The 21,198-nt window shown below is 48.5% G+C and overlaps 1 protein-coding gene across 3 annotated transcripts in view; it reads right to left on the reverse strand.

The window, feature by feature from the left end:
* Positions 1-21,198, reverse strand: part of LOC138580590 (protein-glutamine gamma-glutamyltransferase E-like) — a 551,664-nt gene that overhangs the window by 57,187 nt on the left and 473,279 nt on the right. For all 3 annotated transcript variants that reach the window (XM_069651249.1, XM_069651251.1, XM_069651250.1), the window contains 2 exons: positions 5,345-5,502; positions 4,555-4,688 (listed from right to left, as the gene is read on the reverse strand). In XM_069651249.1, coding sequence (XP_069507350.1) covers positions 4,555-4,688; positions 5,345-5,502 — 292 coding nt within the window. The remainder of the gene's footprint in view (positions 1-4,554; positions 4,689-5,344; positions 5,503-21,198) is intronic.

The raw sequence follows: 21,198 nt of genomic DNA on the forward strand, positions 1-21,198 counted from the left end.
CTCGTAACATCCACACAGGTGGCTGTTGGTGTGCACCCTGTCCTCGGACCTCCTGGGTGGCCTCCCCCACACCCTCTGGCCCCTACATGGCCATTTTTTATTTTTGATTTTTGATTTTTTGTTACAGTGTGTTGCCTTGTGTGGCTCCTGTGGGCATCCACTGTATTCTGGCTGGGCACATGCAGGCTTGTCCTGAGTTTGGGTTAGATGCTTGGGTTCGTGAGACACACACCCCTCCTGCTTCCCGTTTCCATGGGCTTGCAAAGGGTGTGCCCAAGTGACAGTGACTTACACAGTGACGTTAGACTCCCATGACATGTGTGGGCAGTCTGTAGTCAATACTGTGTATACATTCCTAGTGCATATGGTTGTTGTATTGTACACTGCATGGTGTATTGATGTGTGCTTGTGCATCCATGTCTCCCTCCTAATTTGCAGGTTCATTCCTCATGTCTTCACAAGGCCGTCTACTTTGGAGATGGAGTTCATGTTGTAAGCAGTGCACTTCCAGATTTGCGTGGCACCAACACTGTACAGTTGGAAGTGGTCGATGTGCTAACGTCACCAGGTTGTAAGACTACGTATCCTTTAACTTAGTACTGTCATGTGAATGCTATGTTTGGGGTTGGGTAGCTGCATTGTAGTGTGGTATTTGGTCATGTGTGTTGTCAGTTCTACACTAATGGGAGCATATTGTGTGTGGCCAGTTTCCATTCGGGACACTGTACTTTGTGACACTTGTGTCATGTTTTGGGGATTCCTTTGTTTGCTCTCACATAGCATGACATGCCATGGTGTGTTGGGTGGCGGTGCTGGGGAGGGGTTGGTTGACATGGCACTGTTATCATGTTGTATCTTGCAAGGGGGTAATGATTTTAGCAGCATAGAAGTGTGTCTTTTGATGACACAGCATTGGTGGTGTTTGTGTAGGTAGGGATGCACACAATGGAACACTTCCAGGTGAACAATCTCAGGCTGGTATGGTTGTGACAGTTGACTGTCACTTGACTCATCATCATTGATAGTCAGCTGGTATGTGCCAGGGATGTCTGCACTCCACAGGGGTGTGATGTTAGGTGAAGTAATTATCCACCAGCTGCATACGGGCTGCCTCATCCCGTGCCCTTTCCCCTCCCATGCGCAGCGGGCGTGCATGTGGTTGGGGATGTGGGGGCACCACCATGTCCACGGCCAGGTCCCGGCGTGTTGCAACGTTGTGCAGGACACATGCTGCCACTATGATCCTGCACACTACTGGGGGAGCGTATAACAGCTGCCCGCCAGAACGGTCAAGGGAGCAAAAGCGTGACTTGAGCACTCCGAATGTGCGCTCCACTGTGCCCCGGGTTGCAATGTGGGCTGTGTTGTATCTTACCTGGGGTGGTGTGGTGGGGTTCCGAATTGGCGTCATCATGTGGGTGCTCAGAGGGTAGGGACTGTCCCCTGGGGAGGTGGTGATGGGTATCATTAGTGGGGTTGTGACATTACTCGGTATCTGACATGCATGCATGTGCAGTGGCATTTATACTCACCAAGCAGCCATGTATCGCCATGCCGCCCAGCTTCTAGGTCTCGGTTTAGGGTTGACATTCTGTAAATGAAACTGGCGTGGGTGGACCCTGGATAGTTGGCATATACTGAGGTGATGATTTCCTTGGCATCACATACTACCTGGACATTGATGGAATGCCAGTGCTTGCGGTTTCTATAGATGTGCTCAGATGCCCTGGGGGGACATAGAGCCACATGGGTGCAATCAATGGCACCTAGCACTTTGGGGAATTGTGCCACCCCGTAGAAATCCTGGGCGGCAGCCTGCCTTTCTGCAGGTGTTCTGGGCAGGCATATGTGCCTGCGGACTGATGGGCGTGTAGTGATGATGGCCAAGACCTGATGTAAGCAGCGTGACTGCGTGGCCTGTGACACCCCCCCACTATGGCCGCTGAAATGATCCAGTGGCCAAGAAGTGCAGTACATTAAGGGCCTTCTCCAGGGAGCTGAGTGCTTGGGAGCACAGGGTGGGTGATGTGAGGTCATCCTCCCACTCACTGACCAGGTCGAGTATTATGTGAGGTGGAAACCTGTACCTCCCATACACGTGGTCATCAGGCATCCCAAAAAGGCTGGTTCTGGGTGTAAAAATTTTGGCCCTGACTATCCTCCTCCTCCTCCTGCGGTATCCCACGGCCACTGCTGCTAGGAACGGTATATTCATCCTGGCGTCTGAGCTTGTTTGTTGTTTGCGTGCACTTTTATGATGCGCGGGTCGACGTACGCCTGCTTCCTGCTGGCGTACGTGTTTCCGGATTGGCACGTCTTTTTGGGCGCATGCCTTAGCCACGTTCGATTCCATGAATACGTGTTGTAGGCGAGCGTGTGAAACTTCCTGCGCACCCCAGTAATACACGTACCCCGCTCACCCAGGCCCGATCGCGTGTGAAACTTCCCGGGCACCCCTGGAATACACGTACCGCGCTCACCCAGGCCCAATCGCGTGTGAAACTTCACGCAAACCCCTGAAATACACGTACCCGGGCCAATCGCGTGTGACACTTCCCGCACACCCCAGTAATACACGTACCCCACTCACCCAGGCCCAATCGCGTGTGAAACTTCACGCAAACCCCTGAAATACACGTACCCGGGCCAATCGCGTGTGAAACTTCCCGTGCACCCCTGGAATACACGTACCCCGCTCACCCAGGCGCGATCGCGTTTAGAACTTCACGCGCACCCTTGAAATACACATACTCCGCTCCCCCAGGCCCGATCGCATGTAAAACATCCCCCACACACCCAGAATACACGCACACGCTATTTTTCACACAGCGGGTGTCGCTGTTTGTCACGTACTCCTTTGCACGTCATTTGTCCTAGGAGGCCACAGTATGGGACATTCATAAGAGCTGTATATTTGTGCTTTTTGTTATCGCACATTTTGGCGCACATTTTTTTCCAGTGCAGGGATGCTACCGCCTGCCTTCGTGTGGCGGACGGGTTTGGGTCTGTTCGCGTCTTTGCCCGTGCGCTGGTTTGCCCTATTCGATTCCATGAATACGTGTTGTAGGCGAGCGTGTGGGCGTTCCGCGCACTTGCCTCCTGTACTTCCCCCGTGACGCCCACATTTTCACGAGTTGTTCCCCATTCCGAGTGTTACGCCCCGTGTTCCGCCTAATTTTGTTATGTGCGCCGCGCTATGTGCTTTCGCTGTGGCCTTAGCGCACGCCGTTAGATGACCTGTGCGCCGGCGTGCGTCACGCACTTTTTCAGCGCACAGCCCTGATTTTACTCGCGCACGGACTTCCATGAATAGATGTGCGCTGGTTTCCCTGCGATATTCGCACTTGCACTGAGATTTTCGCTCTTTCACTGCGAATCGCACGTTTTCGCACGCTTGCGCCGAAATTTTCACAGCACATTAATTCCATGAATCGGCTACTTAATGTTTCCAAACACTGAGACACTTGAAAGTAGGTCTCCTTATTTTACTTCTTTACATGTGTACACTACCAAATATTGCAGATAATACACATTGTTAAATTGTGTGGTTTGCCCTAAGACCCGACATAGTTGATTGATGATGTGTTTGGGTATTCAACCTATCAAGGGTGATCATTTGGGGATTATCTTTTTTATTTATTTTTTGCATTACATATTCATGTGCGTGGTTTTTGCTCTGGGATAAGTACATGGCATGCACTGGTTCCGTGAGATGTTGTGGTACTATTCACTCTCTCCAACCTTAAGGATAGGAGCCCTATCCCTAGACCATCCCCTTTGGTCCTGAATGTCAAAATAAAAAATTTGACTTCAGGTGGACATATCAACCAACAGTAAAATTCAATTATGTTTGCAGGATATTCACAATGAATTTGTGTGAGAAAAGTCTGCACATATTAAAATGTAAATGTGAATACTTTCATAACATTTTTGACATTTGATACACCCAACTGGAGATTCTTATTCAGTGAATTGACAAGCTAAGCCCCAATCAAACCCCACCAAAAACCAGGTGAAACTGTTTGGCCCCAAAAATGTGAGTGGTCCAACCTGTGCACCACAAATTAGGGCACCTTGATCTAGTGAAGGTGAAGCTTATTACATTCTCTCTCCACTTCTTATTGCTCCCACAGTGGTAATACCAAGTTTTTTATTGTGTATTATAAAAGTATTTCCTAGCACAAGCCATGTTGTGGAAAAATGGAGTGAAGTTTAAGGAGGTGGGATGATGCATTTTTATGTAGCGAAGAGATTCAGGTGAAGAGGCGAATGCTGTAAGGAGGCAGAGGTTGTAATCTTTCCCACTCCAACCGTATGGTAGCTCAAAAAACATAATGGTGCCACTGGTGTTTTCTTTTTGCACAGTCCAGCACAGAGGTGGATGTTGTTCTTCTGAACTCCTATCAAGCACATGTTGTTAGCACCACTATAGAGAGGAAACCTATGGTGTTCATTCATTTCAGCCATCTTTTCTCCAACAACCAAATACATGCACCCATGTTATACTATCTACAGTTTCACACTAGAAAGAAAACAAAGAAAACATTGACTCACTGTCTCCTGAGTTGCCCTTCAATCAAGCCGCTGCCTTCCACTAGCAGACGTCCGTCTTTCACCCACAACGGAAGGGGATTAGTAAATGTAACCTCCACTTGAACTGGCTCATTCACCACTGCCTCTCCAAGTACCTTTGGGGACAAATAACACTTATGTGATTACTCCATTGTGGTCACACATCTTGGAATGTGTTTCCTAGAAAGTTGTTTTCTGCTTTATCAGGAAATATTTATATTGCAATGAAGCCATGGTTTAGAAAACAAACATATTCAGCATTTGAGGCAGAAGGACAGCTCACTGGCATTATAATGTAGTAACATCTTGATTAACATCAGTATCTCTACTGCAAAAGACAGTAAATTCCACAACGCATCTTGAGTCAATAAGTAAAACCTCCAAGAACCATGATCATGCTGGACAGTTATTGTCATAGGAATACAAAGAGCTGCCAAAAAACCTGGCACAGGCATGGTGCAAGAGCTAGGACTTTTCCTGCAGATCGACCCCCTCTCAAATGTGCAATTAAATATAGACATTGAGCATTGGAAGAAAGCTAGAATGGGTGTGAGGTCCAAATGTAGACTTATATATTCATTCATTACTCTTACAGGGTGGGATTGCTGGGTTCCTGGGAGTGTCCTGCTCTGGTAATTATTTCAGATACAGGTGTGGGGTCAAGAGGCCATTTTGGGACAGTTCACACCTCAGTGTTTCCTATCTATCTTCCCCTGTAGTTCAATTAGATGCTTTGGGGATAAGGGTCTGTGAACCTTCAAAAGCTACTTACCTCAATACCAAGAGGAGGATGATCCAACACTACATGTTTTCGGACCAGCAGTTTCCCTCCGTTCTTCACCTCACAGACAGCTGCCACTTCGACCATGTTATCACTTGTCAAATCATGTTCATAGTCCAAGGCAGAGATTTGCACTGGTATTCGTTCCTCTAGAGATCGCAACACACAAGAAAACAATATTAGCTTCCATTTTAATTTATTTTGTACACAACATTCTTGAAGGGATGGCTCTACAAGGTGTTTATGTTAATCAAGTTCTTGAAATCCATGTGAATTGTTAACTTAACCACATTCAGCTGTGCTCACATGAGATAATTAAGCCAGACTCCTTTACCGCATGGACTGTTAAGCGCATGTGAGGCTATGGAATGATTATATTGTTAAGGCCACTCATTTATTCACTGTCCTTGTTATTCACTAACAATAGGTCACAATATTCTACTCTATCCCTTCCATAAATTAATACACTTACCTTACTCAAGGTCTGAGATTATCATGCAAGATGCTTTGTGCAAGAGCAATGACCTGATTCATGCATTCACCATCCTGCCAATAATGAAATCATAGTTGCAAGGGAATACGATGCAAACAAGGCAACATTCTCAGAATGACGGTGAACTGAGAGGCATGTTTTGTAGTGCTGTGTACTCTCACTACAATTGAATGGGATTTTTTTCAATAACTAGGCCTCTGGGCTTAAAGGCAAGCACCCATTGCTTTTTGTCCACATCTTGCCCAGTTTACCTTTCATTGGCTCCTCATATCAAATGTTTTCTCTACTAAGTGCTCAATTTCTTGCAATATCTCTCTGCTCTAGCATGTTCTCCATGGCACTGTTCTAAAGACTAGAGTATAATTGTCCTCTTTCTGGCCGTGCCCTGCAGTCAGCAAAATAATTTTTTCTAGCCATTGTCGCTGAATCCTTGAAAAATTCAAAGCTGATCTGCACAGCAATTGATAATATTCCTGACAGATGCTGTTATTTTCCTTGTCCAAGCCACATGACCTCCAATGTTAGGGGAGTTTTCCTAACGTCCACTTGAGGTAAGACTTTATAAAACTATCCCTTGGTATACAGGTCCCCAACTCTTAGTATAAGTCTGTACTATGAAGGCACATCCCTCTACACGTACATTCCAGAGTAAAACAACCCGCTAGGGAAATAGGCCAAGAGATAGCTTTACAAGGATAACAAGGTTTAATTATACCAAATACAAATGCCAGCAAAGGACTCTGCTGCTCGAGAGCGCTCAGGTCTTACATCAGCAAACATGGGGTTATAAACACGAAAAACGTCATTCACATATAGGACGCTTTGGTGCCAATGATTGGAGGCACCCTACATATGGGCTTGCTCCATAGGGGATGCTAGGCGGTAATTGGCTGGCTCTTCCCCGTTGATCTGGATGCACGTGGGTCAGCTGGGCTCATCCTCGCGGTGAAGATCAGGGTATGCATAAAACATACCGATGCTATCTAAGCTAAATAACCAAGACAGACTATTCACTCATTATGGCTGGCACCTGGATGGCACAGGAAATGGTGTCAGGGGGAAGGGAGGATAAAATACAGTCGGATTGACCCATACATTCAACGCTTCATTAATACCACAGTCCCAGCACACACTGTTCCCCCCTGGGGATTGATATTTGATTTACCCTTCATGGTACCTCATGTTACATGGGGCATGGGTTGCTGTTAGCCAGAAATATAGATGTGCAGACTTTAGATCTGTGGTGGACACCTTACAGGGGTCAGGACCTAGGGGTCTTGTACTTATCAAGAATGCAAAGGTGTGGAGGTTGAGTCAGTGGTGTGAGGCCAGCTCCGGCCTGGCTGGGTGGGGGTTAGATACCTGATGGGAGGTTAGTGGAGATGAATTGGCCCAGTGCGGGGCCTGGTGCTGTCTCACGCTCTGTGCAGTGGGCATTCCTGGAGGCGATACTAAATATTCGTAACACTGAAGGAACAACAGGAATATGGACTTCGTGGGAGCATGGCTCAAGTGGAGCCAGCATGTTGTGTAGAAATTGGGCTCTGTGAACCTTTGTGAACCAGGGATGTGTGGTAGTGCAAGCTTGCAGCTTGTCCTTTCTGGGCCTAATACAAAATGGAGTTGCGGGTTATGGGCATTTCTAATGCTGTGTACCGGCTTCTATGTGCTGCAGGGCCTTTAGATAATGCTGTATTTTTATATTATTATTATAAAATGTATAAAGCGTCAACTATGGCCCGAAAGCATCTAGGTGCATCTGTGATGCAGACTGCTACCCCCTTGTAGGTTACATCGCTACGTAAGAGGTTCACCTTATTTGGAAGCACCTAGAGGCGTGGGATAGGCTCATTTCCATCCCAACAACTACCCAAAGGATCTTGGTAGAATGGCAGAGCAGTCAGGCTTATCATAGGAGGAAGATGTGAGCTGTAGGTAGGTAAAGTGAACCCAATAAATACAACAGTACAAAGAAACTCTTACACAGTAAATGTTATATCAAAAATATGCATGTATTCTTATTTACCCAAAGGAAGGTAGATGAATACGTATTTCCCTTCACCAACACAGATAGGAATAAATAGCAATACTTTTTAGAGGTGAATGTTTCAATGGTAGCTGCTTGCAGTTACAATTGTGACAGAGAATTACACTAATGACAGCTCTACCGTAATTATCGGTACTACTGTGCACTCACATTGATTTACAGATATACTGTAATGGTATTTGTTTAGTAAAACCACATCAAATAAAGTCTGTAGGAAGGAAAATAGTTGGTTATACACACACTAGCAAATCTTTAAGTTGTAGTGACACTTTTCAGGGCTTCTAATTCTTTTAAAGTCTAATCCCTAACTATCGCAAAGGTCAGTGTGGGAGTGGAACAAATTCTTACGTAGCAGCAGAACAGGCAAAGTTCCTTACTTTAGTAACACAAATGAGAATGCTTAGCAGGATAACACAAAGTAGGGGGACCCTGCAAAGGACTCCCTGATAGGACACAAGCGGTGAAGACTGGGTTAGAGGTATGGGTGGGCACCCAAACACCTTGTAATGCACTCCAGTTACACTGAAGCGACTCCTAGGCTTAAGTAAGTTCTATCTTTAGCCTCACAGTACTTAAGTAAATGCAGCTGGATCCTTTCCTGTGCAGCAGCAACAGACCAGGTCTCCTGATTCCTTGGTCTGGTGACGAAAGGAAGGGCTCTGAATGGGATGTCACAGCAGCAGTTATGAGAAAGGATCCTCAGCTTGGATTTCTTCTGTCTCGTACGCTGGTCTGCAGTTCTGGCACCTTTTCATCAGCTGCAACAAAGGACGGTTAAGGCCCAGTCGATCTTCTTTGATTCTGCAGTCCTGAACTCTGGTGAGGGGACATACACAAGTGTGGTGTAGTTCTGTGCAGATTCGTCCACGCCAAGAGGTTGCACTGCAAATGGGTCAGAGGTCACCTGTTATTCGCAGTCTGCAGCTCTAGAAGGTCACAGCACCTCGGGAGATGGCTCAATGCGTAGATTGTCTTGAGCCTTGTTGGTCCCACTAGCCAAGGGGAAGGAGTCATCCTCTTCGGAGATCCTCCGTCGATAAGAAACCAGGGTCAGGACAGCAGTGGTTGCTTCACAGTTACTGGAAGGGTTTGCAGGCATCTCTGGTCATCTTCAGCTTCAGATCCTCTGTTCCAGTGGTTGACTTGCCTTCTGGCTCATCAACCTCACCTTTTATTCAATTTTCCTGCTCACTCCTCTGCAAACTCTTTCAGCATTTTACAGAAAGTGGTGGGTGGTTGTCCAATCAGGACAGCCAGCCCCCCAGTGGGAAATGGTTCCATTCAGACACTCTTAATCCTCCCATGCTTCCTGCCTTCACAGACACACTGGAGCCTAGGCGGGGACATCCAAGGTTTCCGGCCAAAGGCAAAACATACTTTCAAACCTCCCCCTCCCAGAATGGTAGAAGAAGGGCTAACAAAGGACAACCACAATAGAAATGGCAAAAAAAGAAAGGAGCCACTGTGATAGAACATAGGTGACCCTAATGTGCATAACCAAGACTGTGAATACAGTCAGCGGTAGAACCTAGAACAATAGTTGGTAAAACATGACCACTGCCACCGGCCATAACTACAGGGTTGTCTCAGTGACCAGAAAGTCACAGGAGCAGAGGGAAGGCAGGATACTAGGTGTCCACTTAGCAATCCACATAAGGTGGTGTTTTCTAATCTCTCATAGGATAACGTTTTAGGAAGGATACTAAGTATCCCTCTATCCTTAAGAATAGTCGTTTTAAAGGATAGTCAACAAATGTTAAAGGAGGGCCCAAAGGTTCCAGAGCAACACTGCACATAGGGTGCTGTGTGCGGCACAAGTTAAACACAGATGCCTTAAAAGAGAGATGGAGGAAAGCAGACTCCATAGAAAAAGTAAAACACAGAACAGAAATCCAAAATGTTAGAGCCAAGAAGAATGAATGAGGGAAAAAAAGGCTCCCCTCATTCAGGATAGAAAGAAAAAGGTCCAGAGAGCCAGCAGAAAGTGCTGTGGGTCTCACTAGCAGAGGGGATTAAGCATAACACTGATAAATCTCCCTAAGAACTACCCAACTGATTTTTGATTTTAAAGAGTTTCACAAGGGAGTAGATGTACTTTATACATCACAAGGTTCAGCCAAACATTGCTCTGTCTAACTGTATCTTGTTGTCATCTAAGCAGTGATCTGTAGCACATGGAATTGGTTTGTTCACAGGGATGCTAGTGATATAATCCCCATGATTAAGTTCTGCCAGTTTTTGGGCATCCATCAGTACATATTTGGAGGTGGAGCTACAGTATTTGGCATGCACTGAGAATGTTCTCTCAAACAAGGCTCTGCAGATGGGCCTAGAATTTGGAGTAGTTGCATAGTTTTAGCGATGGCGAAAGCTGGGCTTAAGGTTCAAAGAACTGAGGCACTACTTGATTGACTATTGATATTTATGTTTGCCTTTTTGGAGACTAAGATCCATTCATGCCTATGAAATTAGAGGCATGTGTATACAATGGGGTGGATAATACATCAACTGATGGGAATGGCACAGTGACATTGGGTGTGAAATAATTAAAGGCTCATGTCAACTGACAGTAATCCATGCATGTTTCATGCATATTTCTTTTACGGCACTTTCCTTGTTCCATTTCCAGTGTCCCTCCAACATACTAATGCTACACAGGAGTAGGGGCTGGCCTGAGGTCCTTGATCAGGAACATTCACCACCCCCCATCCCCTGCTAGAAAGCACTGGGACATTGTGGGCTTGGCATTGACTAAACAGTGACCATACCTTCTGAACTTCATTTACAGAAAGATTCACATTATTGATTTGCAATACCTCATCTCTGACCCTACTGCTGACAATGAGTGACCATTTGCCAGATGTGTTCCTTGGCAGGGAAGCAGACATTCATACTCATTCCTTCTCTGTGACAGAATGCTATTTGTGAGGGTAAAATCTGGAGAATCTTTTTAACTTTCCCATATAAATCAAAAGGTGTATTCTCTGAAGGAAAATGCTACAGATGAATAAACACACTTTCCCATATTTCTTGTTGCTAAAAATGTATTTACTTAAAGTAAGCCAATAGAGGAGCATATTTGCTGGTGCACCCTGATCCCCCAACCTATCCTTCTACTTTGGCCTACAAATGAAAGACACATCTGCTGCAGGCTTCTAACCTGCCTTTCAAGCTGTTCCCACAACACATGGCTGCAGTTACACCATAGAATCCACGTGTACTCTTGGTAAGAATGTTGATACCTTTTTCTGGTGGAGAGACTGACTTACCTAAGGGGATGAGGCTGGAACTGGCAATTTATGGCAGCATGAGGGACATACAGGTTTAAGTCGAGGTAGAGGGGATCCCAGAGGCCAGAAAGGTGCAGGAAGAAGACTTTGGCCATCCAAGCTCCTTCACATCCTCTTAACTCTCCCTCTGACTTTCTGCAAATCAAGGACTCAGAGTATGACGCAAGTAGGAAAGATCTGTAAAAGAGGCACAGATTGGCCTTTCACAGAAGACTTGATAAAGGAGGAATCCCCTTTTAGGATTTTACAATGCAAGTCCTATTTGGTGAACCATCTTTCAGAAGCATCTTTAAAGAAGAAGTATCTGTGCAGAACTTTTGTTGGCATTGCATAGTTTGAAGACAAGAGATCCAGAGATCTTGCACATCTCTGCTTAAACATTTCTGAGGGACAAGAAAAGAGATTTCTGGGAGGCAAGCGTTCCTCCATTGTATAATGTTGGCACCCAGAGAAGTGGCCAAGTCCCTGCAAGAATCTCTGAAGTATTTCCCTGGGCTAGAAAATGCAAGGCAACCATTATTGTCTGCAAAGGGGTCTGTTGAAAGGACTCACAGCATGTTCATGCCCAAAGGTGCTGTCTTTGGCAGTGCTTGTTGCAGAATACAGCATTTTCTGATTCAAGCCACATTGAGCTGATTGAGCGTATAATTAACTACCATTGAGATGCTGCTACAAACTAGCATCCCCATCACATGTGCTTCGAGGTACGCTTTACTACATTGAGACACGCAAAGAATCCAGTAAAGCTGTGAAGTGGCAGCACCTTGCTGGGAAGCACATACTTTTCAGGCTGTCTCACTACATTCACCTATCATGACTGGATCACATGCTTTTTCATCTTTGAGCCACCAGTCGAGAGACTGAGCCACAACAACTGGGACAACCGCCATCTGCATTTGTGCATTGTCGAGGTCTTCAGGCTGCCTGTGAACAGCGTTCAATGTGACAGCGCTCAAATTTACTGGAGCCACTTACTGCTTCAAACCAATGCACAAGCCATTCAAAAAACAGCAAGAACTGTCGAACTGCTACAAAAGACTATTGTAGTGTTTGAATGGTACAAAGGGCACTAAAAAAGCTTTTCTAGGTTCTGCCCTCCTGGTCTTTATAACTTGGGCCCTAAAGACAGTAAAGACACCATTCTCTACCTTAAAAAGACATTTTGAAAATAAAACATTTGAATGTCTGTATTTCTGCTAGCTTTTGCTCGGTCCTGTCATTCAGATTCATAGTCATCAGCCCAAATATTTAAGCTTGGAAGACTGGGTTGAACTGCCTTTGGGTGGGGCAAAGACTGATCTGCATATGGACATTTCTCCTCTGTGAAAAGCACAGTGAACTAAGGCGTGGTTGAGACTCTCCTGGGGGACATCCACCCAAGAACAGGTCAATGGGCTGTGTTTGTGCCGGTAGAGGGACTCCCAGACCTTCTTTTGCCTATTTCATATTCACCCCACAGGTTGTTAACCAACAGAGCCACTACACAAGAGCTCATTATTCAGGAACTATACCTCCATCTAGGATTACTCCATTGGCTTAACACAGCACGTTATCTACACCCTCATCATTTAACATTACTCTTCACCTTCTTTCCTCCTTTTTCCCTTGGTGCGACTCTTCAAACGACAATTGCTTTCACTGTTTCTTTTTCCTTGCTTCCAACCATGTCACCAACAAACATGCTTGAATAACTCTGACATGTCTTAATTTCACTAACTCAACCTTAACCAATACTGTCACCCCAATCATCATGTATGCTATGCTTTATAACATAACTGTTTCATATTCACACTGGCGTACCAACATCCAAATGTCACATCACCACCATCTATCACATTGGAACATTGTTTTCAACTGACCTGGGTTCCAACTACACAGGTGATTGCTCACAAACAACAATGTATACCGCAACCTGTATACATCACCACAGCCTTGAAAAAGACCCTTAACAGGTTGAAACATGTGTCGGCTTATGTGCATAATTAAATCGCCCGAATATACAAAGCAACAAGAATCCTCAATTATTGCTGAAAAGTTCAATTGAACTTACGGATATTAGCAAGATCCCTGACCCAGGGCCAGGTTGAATCCAGTTCTTAACCAAAACCTACTCTAACCTCGCTAAGAAGGAAGGGCACCATCTTATAAGAACCACTCACCAGCAGCAGGATCCATGATTTATATACTTTATCAGTAAAGTGATCTGCTTATTCTAGTGCCATACCCTTATTGTACTTTGATTGTTTAGTGTTTTGACCAAACATGTGTGTTTAAGGAAAGCATCTATATTGTATAAGAACTCTGTGTAGACACTACTTTTTGTTTAGTACCATAGCCATACTGCTGTTTGGATACTTCTGTACTGGTCTGACATTCCCGGAGAATACCTTAAGACGCAAAAGGTGTTTCCAATTAATTTTGGTGCTGTTTTCACCTTTATGACTAGGTCACTGCTAGTCAATAGGCGATGTCACATTACCCTTTTTTAAGGCAGCTCAAAAATGTAGTGCATTGTGTTGTGGTGAATTGAGCTACAGAACTCAAGCAAGAACATGTGTGTGTATGTGTCTGTGTGCCTGTGTGATAGAGAGATGCACACACCCTGACAATTGCGCAAATCTCCCACTAGTCCCTGTTACCTAGCAATCCACTTTGTCATTAGTCAAACCACGACCAGTCATGCAACCCAACCGGAAACACAGCAAAAAGCTTTCTGATCATTCAAGAACTTCCCAGTGGAGGCTCTTGCGGAAGACCTCACCAACATCCACTTCAAAACGGCTGATTTACCTCTGATGAACTAGGTCGCTCTACCAAGAACTCAAAACCACCCTCACAAACATCATCAACCACCATCCCTGAGTGAAATAACACATCCTCAAGGCGAAACCTTCGGCACCCAGGTACGCTTAAGTACTTAAATTCAACAAATGAAACATCAGAAAAAAGAGGAGACTTGGTGAAACTCCTGCAGCGCATCTGACCTTGCCCTGCTAAAGGAACTCTGTGCTACAAGCAGACAACTGATCGCCCCTGCCAATGCCAAATAATACCAAAACACTCTAGCCAAGGCCAACAATGAAAGTATAGCCCTCTTCAAAGCCATCAAGCACTGCATCAACCCACTGCCTGACACTCCTGTATCGCACTCCATCAAAAACTCCACCACAATCAACTCTTTCGTCATCAAAAAGATCAGCATGATTCACCAACACAGACACCAACACTTCAACCGACAACACGCTACACATCCCATATCGCAAAACCACAACTACCTGGACAACTGTCAAGATGCTAACTATGGAAGACCTCACAGCCCTATCACCACAGTCCCATTCCTTCTAAAAATAACAGACTGTGCTGTCTACATCCAGATACAATACTACCTGGAGCAACACAACATCCTCAGCCCTCGCCATTACGAATTCCGCCCAGGTTAAGGCACAGAATCTGCCCTGCTAGATCTAAAGAACCATCTAAGCGGCATAAGAGATTCCGGCAAATCTACCCTCCATCTCCTACTGAATCTTTCTGTTGCCTTTGACCTCGTCGTCTATCAAACACTCTTGCACCATCTTACCACTGCAGCAAACCTCTCTCCAGAAGCAAACAACTGGATTGCTTCATTTCTTGCAAAAACGTCTGCCTGAGTCTTTGCCGGCAACTCTGCTGCCCATCCCACACCGTCTTGTGTGGAGTCCCACCACAAGGTTCCTGCGTCTCACCACCCCTCAACAACTTATACACTTGACCCCTCTTCGATCATCTGGATTCCCTTGGCATCACTTACACAAATTACGCAGAGGATACACAAATCCTCCCCCCCTTACTGGCAACTATCCTCAGGATTCCACCACACTCAACTCCATCTACAAAATCATCCAGCCATGAAGGGCTTCCCATCAGCTCTGTCTCAACGATGACGAGACGGAACTCCTCAGTGTCAGGACCCAACCCCTACTCTCCAAATTCGACCCTGCCTTTCAAGCCTTTTCTATAGACAGATTCACAATCCCATGCTCACCTTCAGTCAATACCTTGACACTCTACCTTGACACCACCCTTAACATGACACAACAAGTCAATTGCATCATCGCCTGCCCATATTTATGTCAGGAAACCATTCCTCTCCTTACACAACCGCCTCACCATCTCCCATGCCATTATCGGCTTAAAGTTAGAATACTGTAATGCTCTCTTCACGGTCACAACTGTAAAGAACCTTAACAAGTTACAGGTCATCCAGAAAAAGACCCTCTATGCTGCCCTTGATCTCTCCAAACACAACCACATCACTGCATCCAGTAAAGAAGCTCAATTTAATGTCCTCGCCATCACTCACTGCTGCCTCTCCAATACTGCCACATCATACCAGGCTCAAAGATTCATAAAACCTATCTCCACCAGACCCACACGCGCCTCCTATACCTATCGCCTTGCCATTCTGAGGTTAAAATGCAGCAGAGCAGGAGGCTCTAGCTTTCCAGTCACCACTTCCTTACTTTGGAACTCACTGGCACTCTCCCTGCGCTCGCAACAATCTTACTGGCCCTTCCGAAAACAATTAAAAAACGTGGCTATTCAACAAACTTGAACTTTCCCATCTACTACTCAACTCTTGTCTTATTCCATTTAACTGCCTTTGTCTTTGTACTATAACCAGCGCCTAAATGCATTTGGATTTAGTGCGCTTTACAAATGTAAAATAAATAAATAAATACATAAGGAACCTTCTCCTCGACCCTCAGGACTGGACCAATCCTCCTGCTTATCAAGAAACCAAAACTAAACTCTGACAACTTCAGCAACTACCGTCCAACCACCCATCTTCCCTTCCTAGGTAGAATCCTTGAAAAATCGGTAGGCACACAACTCCTCCAACACATAGAATGCAACAACCTCCTTTTGTCCTACCAATCTGGCTTCAGACCCAGAGGCAGCACAGAAACAGCTACCATCAAGGTGATCGATGATGCCATTAACATACTTGATGATGGCCATCCTTGCCTCCTGGTTCTCCTTGACCTCTCAGCAGCATTTGACACAGTTACCACCACACACTCACCAACAATCTGCATTGCTGCATGGGTATCAGCGAGATTGTCCTGAGCTGGTTCAACTTGTACCTTGCAAATCGACACCAGTGTGTAGAAATGGATTCCTCCAGATCACCATCTCTAACCTTCTCCGGTGGAGTTCTGCAAGGATCCATCCTCTCCCCCGTGATCTTCAATCATGGAACCGCCTTAAATCCTCCTTGCTCCAGACAACATCCACATCCACCAATACGCAGATGACACATAGCTCTACCTCAATATACCCTCCACCGAAGATATCCGCAGGCTCAAAGCCTGCCTCTCATTGATCCTGTTCTGGATGCCTAGTGCTTACCTGAAGCTCAACGCCACAAAGAATGAATTCCTACTTCTGACCAACAACAATGAACAACCGGACATCCAGACCTAACCCTCTTTTATTCACCTGATGGGCTTCACAACCCAGCTGGCTACCTGCACCAAGTCCCTTGGGTTTGACATCGACACACATGTCTCCTTCAAATAGCATATAGCAAGGAAGACACAAACAGCCTGGAACCAACGTTCCCTCCTGCAGAAAACCAAGTTCTTCATCCCAGAAAATAACTTCAGATCAGCTGTGCAAGTGTTGATCCTCTCCCACCTGAATGGTGGCAATGCCCTCTTGGACGGCCTTCTGGCGACTGCTCTGGCTCCTCTGAGATGTGTCCTGCATGCTGCAGCATGACTCATCAAAGTACTGTGCAAATTTGACCAAATTACCCTGATTCTCATCAAACGGCACTAGCTCCCACTGAGAGACTGTATCATCCTCAAATACTGCTGCATCATCTACAAGGCTGTCACCCTGAAGTCCCCAAGCTACCGCACTGAGAAACTCAGCCTCTCCAGAGGCATATGATCCAGCAGACGTAAGCACATGAGCAGACTTGAATTCTGCCTGTTCAGGAAGGAGATAAACAGAAGACAGGCCTTCTCTGTCCCAAGACTCTGGAACCTCCTTCTCATCAACATCTGAATCGCCCCCTTGCGTCTACAGTTCAGGAAGGAGCTCAAGACCCTCCTCTTCAAGGAATGGCTCCTCCCTAACACCTAGGTCCATATACCATCTACTCCCCACCATACCTGAGACTGGGTCAACTGATCTCCACGGTTTCCTCTGCTGGTTGCTTACCACATCCACAGACAGATTTTACTAGGTACTCACAACACAAATAGGGGGTCATTTTGTGATGAGCAGAGTGCACAGTGAAAATGTCAAAGCAAGCCGAAATGCCTTTATGATTTCATTGTGTGTTCTGGATCCTTTTCTTTCCTTCCAAAGTCATAGGAGAATCCAAAAGAAGAGTCTGCATTGCAGATCTTTCCTGCTCTGTCTTGGAAGAACAGCACCTGTTATGTCTGTGTGAGATTTTTTTGCAGGAGAAAAACCAATGGATTTGTATGGAATGTATCTCACTTTTGAGAAAGCTAATGCGAAAGAGAATTCCATAGGAATTAATTCGTAAATGCTGCCTGCAAAGGGTAATTTGCAGGCAGTGTTTAGCCTTTTCCAAAACGAAGCATTACATTGAAGTAATTTCAGCTTTCCAGTGATTATTTTCTTGCAGCAGGAGCATTAATCTTGGATGCTGTCTGCACCAAGATGGCCCCTTTGAAAACTAAACAAATACGAATTTATAAGCCGTGGTTCACGCAGAACCTTATCCCTTTACGCAAATCAGTCAGTAGGACTGGCTGACAATGTTATCTCGGGAGGATAGCTCAGCGGCAACGTGCTCGCCTTGGAAGCAAGACGACACGGAGCAGCACAGGTTTGATCCTTGGGTCCGCGCTTAGAAACCTCTGGGTATTAAGCGCGTTATAAATAACCGATCATATCATATCATAGACAAACATTAGAGAATACAAACAGGACCAAGAAGTCATTAAGGGATTATAAACATGCTATTTTTCAAGCCAAAAACGACTTTTTAGGTAAAAACCTAGGGGCCGATTCATGGAACAAACGTGCGCCGAAAATATACGCGCAAGCGATTCATGGAAGTCCCTGCGCGTGTTGTCCTCGGGATGTGCGCCAAACCCGTGCATGGTGCACACGTCACTGCAACATCCTGAAAGACGTGCGCGACGCACACTGTGAAAGCGCACAACCCGGCGCATACACTAGAAAGTGGGCGGAACACGGGGCGTAACGCGCAGAATGGGGAACAACTCGCGAAAATAAGGGAGTAACTGGGGATGTACTGTAGGGAAGCAGACGGAACGCCCACACGCACCCGAACCACACGTATTCATGGAATCGAATAGGGCAAAGCCACGCACAGCGAAAGACACGCACAAGCCGAAACACGTCCGCCACACGAAGGCAGGCGGTAGCGTTTCTGCGCATTACAAAAGTGGCAACATACAGCAATTGTGCCTGTGCGAGCGGGGCACGTGTATTTCGGGGTTGCGCGGGAAGTCACACACGCGATCGGGCCTGGGGGAGCGGGCTACGTGTATTTCAGGGGTTCGCGTGAACATTTTCACGCGATCGGGCCTGGGGGAGCGGGCTACGTGTATTTCAGGGGTTCGCGTGAACTTTTTCACGCGATCGGGCCTGGGGGAGCGGGCTACGTGTATTTCGGGGGCACGCGGGAAGTTACACACGCGATTGAGCAGGGTACGTGTATTTCGGGGGTGCGCGGGAAGTTAGATACGCGATTGAGCGGGGTACGTGTATTTCGGGGGTGCGCGGGAAGTTACACACGCGATTGAGCGAGGTACGTGTATTTCGGGGGTTCGCGTGAACTTTTTCACGCGATCGGGACTGGGGGAGCGGGGGTTCGTGTGAACTTTTTCACGCGATCGGGCCTGGGGGAGCGGGCTACGCGTATCTCAAGCGGGCTACGCGTATCTCAGGGGTGCGTGCGAAGTTCCACACGCGATTCCATCAGGGTACGTGTATTACAGGGGTGCGCAGGAATTTCCACACGCGATCTCATCAGGGTACGTGTATTACAGGGGTGCGCGGGAAGTTCCACACGCGATCTCATCAGGGTACGTGCATTACAGGGGTGCGCCGGGAGCAGCACACGTGAATTGCACGTGTGAGTCCTCCCAGGTGTTCCCTCTACACCCTCCACGGCCCCTGCAGGTGGCTCACACCACAGGGGCCTACCCAGCACATGTCCTGCAGGCACCCCATCCACCATGGCCATGCCCACCAGCCAACCCACATGTCAACTTGCACTACTGCCCACCAACGCATGTCCCCCTGCACCCCCAGCCACCAGGGGCACCCACGACCGGGCCCCCACCCATGTCCAACTCATGTTCCCCACCACCCCCACCCCCCAGCAGTGGAGGGGCACCCAGCACCAGGCCCCCACCCATGTCTCCCAGCACCCCCACCCCCCAGGGGCAGCATCCACCAGGCCCCCAACCATGTCTCCCAACACCCCCACCCTCCCAGTCACCAGGGGCAGCATCCACCAGGCCCCCACCCATGTCTCCCAGCACCCCCACCCCGCAGCCACCAGGGGCAGCCTCCACCAGGCCCCCACCCATGTCTCCCACCACCCCCACCCCCCAGCAGTGCAGGGGCAGCCTCCACCAGGCCCCCACCCATGTCCCCCACCACCCCCACCCCCCAGCAGTGCAGGGGCAGCCTCGACCAGGCCCCCACCCATGTCTCCCACCACCCCCACCCCCCAGCAGTGCAGGGGCAGCCTCCACCACGCCCCCCACCCATGTCTCCCACCACCCCCACCCCCCAGCAGTGCAGGGGCAGCCTCCACCAGGCCCCCACCCATGTCTCACACCACCCCCACCCCCCAGCCACCAGGGGCAGCCTCCACCAGGCCCCCACCCATGTCTCCCACCACCCCCACCCCCACAGTCACCAGGGGCAGCCTCCACCAGGCCCCCACCCATGTCTCCCACCACCCCCACCACCCAGCAGTGCAGGGGCAGCCTCCACCAGGCCCCCACCCATGTCTCCCACCACCCCCACCCCCCAGCAGTGCAGGGGCAGCCTCCACCAGGCCCCCACCCATGTCTCCACCACCCCCACCGCCCAGCAGTGCAGGGGCAGCCTCCACCAGGCCCCCACCCATGTCTCCCACCACCCCCACCCCCCAGCAGTGCAGGGGCAGCCTCCACCAGGCCCCCACCCATGTCTCCCACCACCCCCACCCCCCCAGTCACCAGGGGCAGCCTCCACCAGGCCCCCACCCATGTCTCCCACCATCCCCACCCCCCAGCAGTGCAGGGGCACCCACCACCAGGCCCCCACCCATGTCTCCCACCACCCCCACCCCCCAGCAGTGCAGGGGCACCCGCCAGCAGGCCCCCACCCATGTCTCCCACCACCCCCACCCCCCAGCAGTGCAGGGGCAGCCTCCACCAGGCCCCCACCCATGTCTCCCACCACCCCCACCCCCCCAGTCACCAGGGGCAGCCTCCACCAGGCCCCCACCCATGTCTCCCACCACCCCCACCCCCCAGCAGTGCAGGGGCACCCACCACCAGGCCCCCACCCATGTCTCCCACCACCCCCACCCCCCAGCAGTGCAGGGGCACCTGCCAGCAGGCCCCCCCACATGTCCAACTCATGTCTCCCACCACCCCCACCCCCCAGCCACCAGGGGCAGCATCCACCAGGCCCCCACCCATGTCTCCCACCACCCCCACCCCCCAGCAGTGCAGGGGCACCCGCCAGCAGGCCCCCACCCATGTCTCCCACCACCCCCACCCCCCAGCACTGTGGGGCAACTGCCAGCAGGCCCCCACCCATGTCCAACTCATGTTCCCCACCACCCCCACCCCGCAGCACTGTGGGGCACCTGCCAGCAGGCCCCCACCCATGTCCAACTCATGTTCCCCACCACCCCCACCCCCCAGCAGTGCAGGGGCACCCACCACCAGGCCCCCACCCATGTCTCCCAGCACCCCCACCCCCCAGCCACCAGAGGCAGCATCCACCGGGCCCCCAC

The sequence above is a fragment of the Ambystoma mexicanum genome, chromosome 3p (genome assembly GCF_040938575.1).
Source record: "Ambystoma mexicanum isolate Mex_15411 chromosome 3p, UKY_AmexF1_1, whole genome shotgun sequence".
Classification (NCBI taxonomy): domain Eukaryota; kingdom Metazoa; phylum Chordata; class Amphibia; order Caudata; family Ambystomatidae; genus Ambystoma; species Ambystoma mexicanum.